Consider the following 13260-nt stretch of genomic DNA (forward strand, 5'->3'; position numbering starts at 1 on the left):
TTTCAGCAAGTCACCTTCTTCACCATATCTAAACTCATCAAGTTGTTCCTGTGTGATTCACTCATTTACAAGTTAATTACTCAATAAAGTGTCAACAGAATGTTTAATGATTTCCTTCTTTTTGTGTTTCAAGAACATAAACGAATACGAAAACCCAGCAAGAGACTACTTGAATGGACTGAAGAATACAACCAGATTTTCTCCCCAAAGAAGAAACCCAAAAAGTCTCTCCAGCTGTTTGGAAAGGTAAAAATGATGCAAAGTGAGCTCTGTTCTGTCTCTATAATCAAACATTGGCTTTAGTTCATCTTCAATCAGGCAGTTTAGTTTCCAGGAATCAAACATTGTTCTCACAAGTAGGGCTGGGCGATAGGAGGAAAATCTAATATCTCAATATGTTTGCTATATACATGATATTTTTAAACAATCTTCAATGTTATCTTAATCTATATGGCATGTAAAATGCATCGGAGTACTCTATTCAAGTGGACCATTCAAATTTTGTTTATTCCTATACAAAATCAGAATAAATTCATATATTTTATTGTAGTCATCGGTTGCACAAAGATGTTTTTCATTAATGAAATTACAATACTGCTTCTTTCTGGTGTCGGCACTAGACCTTTAATAAACAAGACCATATCAGCAAAAAAAAACGAGTCACGGTTAAAAAAACAAAAGTTTAAGTTAATCTAAACTTAGCATATTGTCAGGTTTCTACAGATTCTGTGCTAAAAACTCAAGCCTATTGATGACTTATTACAGTGTTTTTCAACCTTTTTTGAGTGAAGCTACATTATTTTAATTGAAAAAATCACGAGGCACACCACCAACCAAAAATGTAAACAAAGATACTCTGTAGTCGCCTATATTACATATATAATAATTCTTATCAAAGTGTCTTGAATAGGAATCAAATAAACACAAAAATTTATTTTTATCATATTTTACATTTCTTATATCAAATTGCACGTAACACTGTGGTCTTAAATTTACAGAAGTTGTAGAAAACGTCAAAGTGTTTTACAAACTAATCCACAAGCATTATTTAAGCTGGAATACAGAAAATCATTCTTATTCTGAAAGAAGCAACAATATTTGTTAAAGATTTTACTTCATATTCACTGCTACAATATGAAGAGTTGCATGTACAAAATGTCCATATCTGTATATTTTACCCATCTAGTGTGAAACCTGTGCATATTTGGATGAAAACAGCTGATTTCCTGGCAGAAATTGAAGAAAGACAAAGCTCTTCCTCAACAGCTCTCAGTCTCTCTCTGGTTTCAGTTTTTATAGTATCCAGGCTTGAGAAGCTCACTTCACACAGACATGTTGTGGGAAATGGACCCATGTTCTTTCAACTACTGCTGAGCTTCACTGTCTTTTCCATCACTGTTGTTACAGTCTTGCTAGATACGATGCTCTCACCACTACCTGTAACATTCATGCATCACTAATTATCTTGTTTTAATGTAAAATGCTCTGTACCTACTGCCATCTAGTGGTAAGAAAATTACATGATTACGCCGCTAGCCACTACTACAGCAGAGACAATCGAAGACGGCATTATTTGCAGATAATTAATTGATTTTCAAAAACTCTTTTAAGACCAATTACTGTATTTTCCAGACTACAGAGCGCACCACACTGTGAGCCGCACCTTCAAATAAAACAAACAAAAACTGGAAACCGCACCGGGCTATAAGCAGCTGGTATCTCTGCTGCTCTGTTTCCCATAAGGACCCAGCAGAGGGCAGCAGAGGGCTGTGTCCTAATACCTGCTGGATATATTAAGGACGCAGTTCTCCGTCTCCTAATCCGGTTTCGTTCACCCCGAGTTTACGTGCAGCGGCTTTATTTCCCTCCTGTTCTGCCAGATCGATACTCCTCAACTTAAAAGCTGCATCATATGAGATTGAAAACATTTCTCATTCGTGCCTGTTGCTAGCATGTGCTTGCTCTAAAGTAGCGGTTCTCAACGTCCTCTGAAGCGCCCCCTGCCGTCCTCTGAACGCCAGAGGACGGCAGGGGGCGCTGGCGGACATTTTTACAAAAGTGGGGCGCGGGATGCCTTTGGGGGGCGTTTGGTCGAAGGTAAACTTTACACCTTATATGCACAACAATACCAGTTTAGACTTTGAGCAACTTGGTAAAACTGTATTGTTTAACATTAAACCATGCTTGGCTGCAACGGTATCGATGGCAGCTCTTCTTCTTCTCCTTCTATTCAGTGTTTGTTAGCTTCTGTTAGCTTCTTGGCACAGCTCCGTTCTCCTGCTACTGGTAGCTAAAATCACAATACCCTCACTGTGTATCCCTCTGAAAAATGAACCCATTCAAATAAAGAAATCCCTCCATGGTGATACCACGATAGAGAGCGTTCATTTTAACATCGGTGCTGTAAGGTCCGGTATGAAACGGGGTTGATAGAACAACACAGCACATTTAAATTTCAATTATCAGAATGCAGAAATTGTTTCCGTTGTTTTAAAAGGTTTATGTCAGTCTGCCTTTTCCTCATCGATACGTTTCCCGACCGCCCTGCACCTTAAGGGGTTAAAAAAAAAAAACGACACGCACATCGCGCAAAACTCTGAAACAGGAGAAGCGGGACATAAAACGGAGCGACGAACTAGATGTGAATTATGGCATAAAAACAGAGAATCCGACGCTGAACAGTGAAAAATCAACACATGATGTGAAACATGATGATTAGACGGCGCAGCAGGTGATGAGTGAAGATTAATGATGGTCAATAAATGATAAAATAAATCTAGCAACAGGAAAGAAACTAAAGTGGACATAGCAATAAACCAAGAGAGGATAATATTAATCAGAGGAAACTAAATGGAAATGAATGAAGAACAAAATGCAAGAATAAACTAAGAAACTAAAGTAAATACAGAGGAATAAACTGGTATGGCAAGACCTTTTGATCAATAATTAATACAGAGACTGTATGGCAAGAATAAACAGACACTATTTCCAGATAAAAGGTAAAATAATATTGTTGAAGTTCCATGGGTTTGTTGAGACCATATGAAATATATCTTACAGACCATAACAGTAAAGAACTGATCACTTATTTATGTTTTTAATTACATTTGATTTATTTCTTCAATATTATTTTTCATGTCAGTGTTAATGTTATGAGGCTGATGACTCCATGACACTTTCAATCTAACTCATCAGGATTTGATTAAGAACCAGATTTGTTCTTTGTAATTTCTGTCCAGTAAAACTATTAATCTATAAATCAATAGACAGGTCTATATAAAGATATGATCTATGTTTCTGTCTCATATTTGTGTGGCATTAAAAGGACCTGGAACTTTTGTTTTTCCACTGAAACTCTGGTTTCCACACTAAATGCCATGTGGGTGAAATTTCATGGATGATACTCTGATGTCCCATTCTCCTGAAGGCAGCACAGAGCTGCACCACCAGAAACCGACAGAAACACTGAAGAGAAGAAGAGCTATGATTAATGTAGTTCCAGTTCTATCCATGTTTTAATGCTGCAGAGCTCAGTCGGTTTGCAAATAGATCAAAGTTTAAACTGGCATGTTGAACATCTTTTATCTGATCATTTTGTGGAATATTTAACAACTAGAAAATGGCACAAAATAAGAATATTTTTTGCTGCTGTTAGGCCTGCCGATTTTAACTTGAATGTTCATTGCATTTTTTGTAAACACCTGTGAAAATAATTTCTATTCCCATGGTTTTTTTGTTCTCTGGGAAATTATTTTTGATAAATACAGAAACAAGCATAAAAATCAAAACATCTACAATAGTGATAGTAATATTAATGATAAAATAATGGTCAGTGCAAAGTAGCCTGCAAATTCTTTGGTGGGGGGCGGTGAGGGACCTGGATAAGGGCTGGGGGGGCGCTGGCCCAAAAAAGGTTGAGAAACACTGATCTAGATGAAAATTAGCGTGTTCTTTGATTTACAATTTTGACTTCGAATGATTCACTTCATGCTAAAGAGCCCCCTGGTGGTTAAATAAATGTTTTCAATCTCATATGATGCAGCTTTTAAGTTGAGGAGTATCGATCTGGCAGAACAGGAGGGAAATAAAGCCGCTGCACGTAAACTCGGGGTGAACGAAACCGGATTAGGAGACGGAGAACTGCGTCCTTAATATATCCAGCAGGTATTAGGACACTGCCCTCTGCTGCCCTCTGCTGGGTCCTTATGGGAAACAGAGCAGCAGAGATACCAGCGGCCTGCAGCCCGGTGCGGCTGATATATGTAAGTTTCGGGGGGGCAGAGTGGGGGTCAAAATTTGATGGTACGGTTTATAATATGGTTCGCTCATAGTCCGGAAAATATGGTAATTGGTCTTAAAAGATTTTTTGAAAACGAATTAATTATCTACAAATAATATCATCTTTGAGTGTCTTTGCTGTAGTAGTGACTAGCGGCGTAATCATGTAATTTTATTATCACTAGATGGTAGCAGGTACAGAGCATTTTACATTAAAACAAGAGAACAACACTGTTCAGGTGTATTTTTGAAGTGGACATGTTAAGTGCAATTTGAAATAAGAAATGTAAAATGTGATAAAAATATATTTTTGTGTTTATTTGATTCCTATTCAAGACACTTTGATAATGATTACATATATATATATATATATAAAATCCAGGTATATATTGTTTATATACCTGGATATAAACAATATCCAGGTTCAGCTAGATTCAGGTTGAGCTAGGTTTGGGTTGAGCTAGGTTTGAGTTGAACTAGGTTTGAGCTAGGTTTGGGTTCAGCTAGGTTCGGGTTGAGCTAGGTTGAGCTAGGTTCGGGTTGAGCTAGGTTAGAGTTGAACTAGGTTCGGGTTCAGCTAGGTTTGAGCTAGGTTTGGGTTGAGCTAGGTTTGGGTTCAACTAGGTTTGGGTTCAGCTAGGTTTGGGTTCAACTAGGTTTGGGTTCAGCTAGGTTCGGGTTCAGCTAGGTTCGGGTTCAGCTAGGTTTGGGTTCAACTAGGTTTGGGTTCAGCTAGGTTCGGGTTGAGCTAGGTTGAGCTAGGTTCGGGTTGAGCTAGGTTCGGGTTCAGCTAGGTTTGGGTTCAACTAGGTTTGGGTTCAGCTAGGTTCGGGTTGAACTAGGTTCGAGCTAGGTTCGGGTTGAGCTAGGTTCGGGTTGAACTAGGTTCGAGCTAGGTTCGGGTTCAGCTAGGTTCGGGTTCAGCTAGGTTTGAGCTAGGTTTGGGTTGAGCTAGGTTTGGGTTCAACTAGGTTTGGGTTCAGCTAGGTTTGGGTTGAGCTAGGTTCGGGTTCAGCTAGGTTTGGGTTCAACTAGGTTTGGGTTCAACTAGGTTTGGGTTCAGCTAGGTTCGGGTTCAGCTAGGTTGAGCTAGGTTTGGGTTGAGCTAGGTTCGGGTTCAGCTAGGTTTGAGCTAGGTTTGGGTTGAGCTAGGTTCGGGTTCAGCTAGGTTTGAGCTAGGTTTGGGTTGAGCTAGGTTCGGGTTGAGCTAGGTTCGGGTTCAGCTAGGTTTGAGGTAGCTTTACAGTTGACGCACCGGGCTCACACCGCGCCCCCTTATGTTGGTCTCGCGCGTTGTCGCAGCTCCTCGTGCTGCTCTGAATTTCTGTAACCCGTCACGTTCACACGAACTGGCGGATCTGGAAGTTGTTCTTGCGGAGCAGCTCCCTTTGCGCTGATATTCATGAGAATACACCTCCAGCGTAGCATTAACTGTAACCACCATGCCGTTCTTTTGGCTCTCGCACTCAACCCGAACTTTCAAAACTCGGCCTTCATTCGCCCGTTCACCTGAAACTCCCGCTGCTGCCATGTTGTTAGCTCCGCGCCGTATCCGGCAGAACGTTTTCATGTTGGGGGGCTAGTGATGGCCAAATGAAGCCTCGTGAAGCAGTGAAGCTTCCCAGCCCTTTTCTTTGCCCAAAGGCTCATTCCTCGGTGCTCCATTCGTTTCTCACTGGTGACATCTGCTTCTGAAACTGTGGCAGCCTTGTCACTCAGTTAGACTTACATAGTAAATGCAGTATTGTCACAAAGTTTTTGTCAAACTCATGTTTAGTAACAGCAGAGTCAATTAAATCCTATTTAATTGTAATCTTTTTTAGTTATTAAAATGAGTTGTAGCCAATTCTGGTACATACTGATTGTCAGTGGCGGTTTTCTTTTGTCATTGGCTGATTTGACAATAAAGACATTTGTTTTAGTGTTTTTGGAGTGCAGAGTGCTTGTTGGGGCAGACAGTATTCTTTGAGTTTTGATTTGCCTCCTGAAAAACTAAAATTTGTCAAAAATTCTCTTTTTCTTGGATTTCTATTGGCTCTTTGATCTGATCCCTTATATTTTTACCCATCAGGCCAGAATTTTACTCTTCCTACAGCTTTAAGTGTTTCTGCTGTTCAAGACTGATATATCTTTGCTGATCAAAATAATAGTGGAAATTTCCAGAAGGTGAGAATTTGGGAGGTGAAGGGGTTAATTATTTTTATTTAAGATTATTGTGAGCAATCATCTCAAAATATTCCCAGATGTCAGATTTCTTTTCCTCTTCCTGGCTGCATTTCAATGAAGTTTGTTTGTTCGAAGTGCTTTACATCCTAAAATCACAAAAATATAAAGTCATAAAAACACCATCATCAACAATGTAACAAACATAACATTTTGGTGAATGCCATCATCAAAATCATTAATACTCATTAATATGTTGGTCGATGTTCCTTTTCATTGCAGCCGCTGCTAAAGACATACTCTCCTTTGACCAAATACAACCCATGAAGCAGCACAGCTTAAGCTTTTATTTTGAAGACCAACACGCAAAATGAAGCAGTCAGATGCAATTCTTCTCAAGCCTGACTGCAGATGTCCCACCACTAGGGGGGGCTAGTGATGCATTCATAGCCTGTCTGATAAACAACACTTGCAGTGAATTAGACGCCAAAAGCTTATTATTTAAAGGACAATTTATAATTGATGGTTGTGTGAGACTGAGCCTCTTTAACCACGGTGAATTGAAAAACGATGGCTGGCCGATGTATGGAGTATTCTGGATACACCGCCCAGCCCTACTCAATCGTTTTTTTCCACTAGGCCAATGAATCTATTGCTGCCCTGTGTGAGCTTTCGGACCTGGAGAAGAACATGGCCGACAGCTCATCATCCTCCTTACTTCCTGAAATGCTGACGCCACCGCCAGAGGAGTTGGCTCCAGCCACGCCTTCAGAAACCCAGATTTCCAAAGCAGAACCGCCATCGACCCAAGAGCTTCCGGTGCTTTCCATCGACTCCTTAACTCCGCCCCCTGAAGCTGAGCCCTCCCTGTCAGACGGCCTAGTCAAAGGCAACAGTAATGTTTCTGCTTTTATGCATTTATTTATGAAATGATGTTTCATTGAACTCTTTTAAAAAATTCTGTTTTTGTTGAAAGTGTCACCATGCATCCGTTTAATATGACAGATAATCTGTGAGCAGGTCAACCTCCTCTCTGAGTTACTATCACCAAGAAATGAACCAAAAACAACCAGTCGGAGCCAGGAAGCAGGGCTTAGCGCTGTGAATCATCCTCATGTACTCATTGCTAAATGTGCTATTGGAGGAGGAACAGCTTACAGGAAAACTGTTTATCTGCTGTTAGCATGGCTATGCTAACTGGCCATAACACCACAGGCTATGCTAGCTAGCAGAAAGCAGTGCCAAACAAGTTTATGATGAATTGCACTAAGCCCCGCCTTCTGGCTCTGATTGGTTGTTTCTCGTTAGCACTGGGAGAAGGAAGAGATCGATCTTTTGCCAAACTGTCACAACATGGAGACAGTTTGAACAAATATCTAAAAAATGTTTTTCTTAAAGTTACAAACTGTAGCTTTACGGTCCAGGATTTGATGTAAGTTGAGGTTTTGCTGGCGGCTGGGTTATTTCGACCCTTTCCTGCTAACATGATGTTGGCTTATTTGATCTTTAAATCCAGTTAGTTTCAACATTTTATTTCTAAAAGTTTTTATTTTTATGGCACATTGTTTGTTGTATTAGCAGAATAAACGTGAAGATTATGCAGTGAGTCGGGGTTCTTGAATCACGCTGAATGTAAAAGAAATGAAGCTGCTGCTGCTTTTTGTTTGGGCTCCAGGGTCCGGTCCTGGTTCTGCTCGGCAGATTCAGTCAGAAGGTCTTTTGGTTTCTGATGATTTCTGTGTTTGATTGGCAGAAGTTTCTTCTGTGCTTGAAAAGAAGCGGAAGAGGAAACCCACGCAGAAGATCCTGGAGTATTGCCTGGAGGCCGAGGCGTCCGCCGCCCCGAAGAAGAAGGTAGAAAACCTTCTAGACATAAGCATCACAGGAATAAACCATGCTTTGATCAGAACCACCTTTCACTTGTAGTGAGTCCAGAAATGGGAAATTACTCCATATGAACATACCAACTTATGAGAGATTTCTGCTGATTAGAATAAATTTTTATGTTTTTGGTTTTCTGTAGCCAGTTTAATCATGAAAGTGAATTCAAGGTCAGATTGTTCCAAAAGACAAAACATTTTTTTCTGTTTTAAATTTTGCTTCCCAAGTGGAACCAGGTTATCATGAAATGAATAAAATATTAATGGTAAATGTAAAGTAGCTGTTTGACCAAAACATTTGAATTTTATCGCTGAATTAGAGAACTTTACCTGAGAGGAAAAACAAAAGTCAATTTTTTGTTTCCCTTGAATTATGATAAATGATTTAAGATAAAATACCGATATTGATATTTCCACTTCCTGACCTGTTGCGTGAACATGCATGCTGCTTCTTTTGACTCTTTCTAATATTTATATATTCATATTTAATGTGAAAGTCCAGTTTCATGTTCTGATCATGTTTATGTTTCATTCCAGATTAAAACACTGAAGATCAATTCAAATGCTGGACCTCAGTCAGGTTCGTACGACTCCAGTTATCTAGAAAATCCTCTAGAATCTACTAACGGTCCCCAAAGTGGAGGATCAGTTAAAGCAGGGTTTAAACCAGGGGTGGAAATTAGCACCGCAACTGGCCAAATACGGGTAAAAGTCTGAAGTGGCGTGTAACTGGAGCAACGCATCTGCCACCGTGGCAGGTTGACAATTTGAATAGGAATAAAAAGAGCTGCATTTGGTTTGAACTCCTGTCCAGGGGAGGGTTAGGGGACTGGACTACAGACTGATGCTCATATTGTATATGGGACGGACCGAGGCTGTCATAATTTAAAAATTTATCAAATATAATTTTTATCGACTGCAACAGCCCATTGGTTGATTTCATTAACGGACAATGGGCTTAACCAATGAAATCCCTCAGTGCTCCTTGGCACACCCCTCCCCTAAGGTTATAGCGCCATTTCAGGTAACCAGAGTCCCAGAAAAGTGATCGGATACAAAAGCTAAAGCTAAAAAGCACGAAAGCCCATTCAGAGAAATGTGTCAAACTAACTCGTATACTAATTACCACACAGTAACGTCACAGAGGGGATTATGACTACAGTAAAGGCAGGGATGGAGAAAAGATAGCATGAGGGGGGTAGGGGTATAAAATACAGGGGGTAAAATACAGGGGGTAAAATACAGGAGGTAAAATACAGGGGTAAAATACAGGAGGTAAAATACAGGGGTCAAATACAGGAGGTAAAATACAGGGGTCAAATACAGGAGGTAAAATACAGGAGGTAAAATACAGGAGGTAAAATACAGGGGGTAAAATACAGGGGGAAAAATACAGGGTTAAAATATAGGGGTAAAATACAGGGGGTAAAATACAGGAGGTAAAATACAGGGGGTAAAATACGGGTGAAATACATGGGGCAAAATACAGGGGTAAAATACAGGGGGTAAAATTAGAGATGTGCCGATCAGGTTTTTTCCTGCCGATACCGATACCGATCACCCATGAGGGCCGATACACCGATACCGATCACCGATACCGATCACATAATTATTATTATTATTATTATCATAAACACTACCGGTTACATTATGTGGAAAAAGGAACCATGAATTCACCTTAATTTAGACAAAAACTTGTTTTTAATAACTTTTTCCAAGAAGAAAACTAAACAAAACAGGCATTGTGCAAATTGTACTGCTACTGATAAAACTATCTTTAACAGACTGATAACATATGAAGGCTCTGAAGAGGCTAAATAATGCAAAGAGCCAAAATAAAACCTCTCAACATTGCCAAGAAGTTCAAGTATAAAACTTAACATTCAAAGGCAAAAACAGGATCCATTACAATAAACAATCCAGAGTTACTGAATGAAAACTTCCTGTTAGCATGGCGGCTAGCTGGTTACTGCTAGCTCTGATTGGCTGTTTCTGACTGAGCGGAGTAATTATGCAGATCAGGGAGGAGATCGATTATTTTTTTAGAGATTATCTGTCTCATGTTAGGACAGCGAAAGTTTTAATACGTATGTAAAATGTATTTTTTACGTTAGATGCTGCAGCTTTAAGCAGGTTCGGTGTGAGAGTCACTACCAGGTGGAGCAGAAGCGAAGCTCCGTCTGTCAGATATTACTACCTGTAGCGTAGCAGCGGTTCAACAGGAGAGCAGAACCAGCGTCTGACATCGCAGCTCGAAGACTGAAATAATTTTCCAGGTTATTTGTTTAGCTTTCTGACCGTCATGCTAATCCGGGTGAGTGTTTGTAGCTGTGCGCTGCTTTACCTGCTGTCTGATCCTCCGTATGTCTTTTTTACTGCAGTGAGCCTCGATGTAGCCAAACTCCGTCAAGTATCTCATTGTTTTTATGTCGTATTAGCTTCGTTGTGTTGATGCATTTTGACCTGCTTCAATTTTCCACCGCAACACGCAGCAAACTTCCCCATTCACTCAGTGCGTTATAGTTCCACATCGCTTCGGATTTGTTGCTGCGCGTTTGCGCAGAGTGAAGGAAAGAGGAGACCAGCTGCACAGGCAGGCTGGAAATGAGATGCAGGTGATCGGTATCGGTAAAAGAGACAATGATCGCCGATCACCGATCATGCACTTTTTCACGAAAATCGGCCCGATTATGATCGGTGACCGATCGATCGGCACACCTCTAGGTAAAATACAGGAGGTAAAATACAGGGGGTAAAATACAGGGGGCAAAATACAGGGGGCAAAGTACAGGGGTAAAATACAGGGGGTAAAATACAGGGGGTAAAATACAGGAGGTAAAATACAGGGGGCAAAATACAGGGGTAAAATACAGGAGGTAAAATACAGGGGGCAAAATACAGGAGGTAAAATACAGGAGGTAAAATACAGGGGATAGAAAAACGGGAGACTTGTCAGGTTTGCTGATAACAGGAATGATGGCGGCTCGTTGAATTAACAATGAACATGTTTTAGTAATTAGAATAATTGTGAATTTCAGTAGAAAACATAATAAGTAAAACAGCTACTGATGCCATTTAAAATGATTTCAAATTACATCTTCAGTAAATACTATCTGGGGGAGTTGTAGCCAAAATGTGGAAATGTTCAACACAGGAAATGATTGCAAGAATGTTAGGTCTAGTTAAAGTCTGCTGTTAGTAATTACTACAGGGGAACTTATTGCACTGCACCTCTGCTAAGGTGTCCATGTTATGTTACATTAAATTAGTTTATATACGCACATATGTACGGTAAACTTATTGTCAGTAAATTGGTTTTCATAGGGTTAAGAGAATAAATCATGTATTTTATGTCGTTTGTTGTACTGGTGGGATCTCTGATAGAAAGACAAAACTGTGGCTGGTGAAATGTCTGAGTGGCCCATAAAAATTTTAATTTCCACCCCTGGTTTAAACTAATTAATATAATAAATATAATATTCAACAACACAAAGACTGGAGCTGTTAAAATCCAGATGAGATTTTAAGAATAATTTAAAGAAGTCAGTGAAGGAGCTTCCCTGACATTCAGAGGAAAAATAGCGGCGCATGAAGGAGACGATGGAAAGAGGCCATTAAAGCTAAATTAGTTTTATAAAAATGTATATAAAATGTCTCTATGTCATGAGTTTGGTATGAGAGATAATCTGTGAAAAGATTTAGTTCCTCTAACTAGAAACAATTTAATTCAGTTTATTTCTGTAGCACCAATTCAACAACAAATATTGTTGAAAGTTTCAGCTGTAAGGGTAGAGCAGCGCACACACAGACATGATTGACAGCACTAAGCTCCGCCTCCTGGCTCTGACTGGTTGTTTCACTGGGAAAAAGCAGAGATGAAACTTTTACCACGACATGGAGGCAGATTCAACTATGAAAACACTGCAGCTTTAAAGTTAATTAATTATATTTTTATAAAATATTTTTATAAAGTGACTTGAACTGAAACCATTTTGACTTCAAAAGATTGAATCTCTTAATTGATAATTTTCTACACAGATTTTTCTCCGCCATCTTTAAAAGTGAAACCGCTCTCTGAGCCGCCGCCCTGCACGCCCCTCCCCCCTGTAACCTCTGACCCCCCGGCGACCCCCAGCCCACCTGAGCAGGTGGAGCCGCCCCCAGCAGACGCTTTCCAATCTGATGACGGCAGCTTCCAGGAGGAGGCGCTGGAGTCAGAGGTCAGCCGACAGGAGCTTTAGGAAACGATCGCTCCTCTGGTTCAGATGAAAACCCGACGTGTTTCTGCAGGATGACAGGTTTCTGCTGGAGAACCGGTTCCCCCCCATGAAGGACGACCTGCTGGGCGACGACCCGCCTCTACCTGTCAGGAAGATCATCGGCGACCGGGGAGGGCCCGCCTCCATGAAGGAGAACGTCTGCCAGGTGAGACACTGACCGTAAAATCAGAGGAGGAGACGGAAGACCAGGCTGGAGCGATTCATCAGGATTAACTCATTAGTCCTGATGAATCCTGGTTCATTTCCTTTGCTCTGATCCTCACCTGGTTTTGCTCCTCAGGTGTGTGAGAAGACAGGGGAGCTGCTGCTGTGTGAGGGTCAGTGCTGCGGCGCGTTTCACCTGGCCTGCATCTCGCTGGCCAAGGCGCCGAAAGGAAAGTTCGTCTGCCCAGAATGCAAATCAGGTCAGTTTATTCCTCCTGATGATCAGAAACGGGTCAGAACCAGAACCGGCCCATCCAGGCTGTGCTTTCCTATGGATCAGTTTTGCTGTTAGACCAAATTCACCACCATTTATAGGGCCTGTAGGGGGCGCTGTTGCAGTTTTACACCACACTTTACCATTCCTCGGTCTAATGCTAAAGAAAAAGTAAAGGCGAAAACCAAAGATCATGTGATCACCGTGGTAAGATGTTTACTACTGTGGTTTTTTTCTTTAT

At 40.7% G+C, this 13260-nt stretch overlaps 1 protein-coding gene across 3 annotated transcripts in view; it reads left to right on the plus strand.

The window, feature by feature from the left end:
• nsd1b (nuclear receptor binding SET domain protein 1b) overlaps positions 1-13260 on the plus strand; it is a 42771-nt gene that overhangs the window by 10965 nt on the left and 18546 nt on the right. For all 3 annotated transcript variants that reach the window (XM_088012211.1, XM_088012210.1, XM_088012212.1), the window contains exons 6-12: positions 134-246; positions 7081-7336; positions 8195-8295; positions 8859-8901; positions 12360-12541; positions 12612-12746; positions 12882-13005. In XM_088012211.1, the coding sequence (XP_087868337.1) occupies positions 134-246; positions 7081-7336; positions 8195-8295; positions 8859-8901; positions 12360-12541; positions 12612-12746; positions 12882-13005 (954 nt within the window). The remainder of the gene's footprint in view (positions 1-133; positions 247-7080; positions 7337-8194; positions 8296-8858; positions 8902-12359; positions 12542-12611; positions 12747-12881; positions 13006-13260) is intronic.

This window comes from Poecilia mexicana, unplaced genomic scaffold (genome assembly GCF_051168715.1).
Source record: "Poecilia mexicana isolate PSO_F unplaced genomic scaffold, ASM5116871v1 scaffold_14, whole genome shotgun sequence".
NCBI lineage: Eukaryota > Metazoa > Chordata > Actinopteri > Cyprinodontiformes > Poeciliidae > Poecilia > Poecilia mexicana.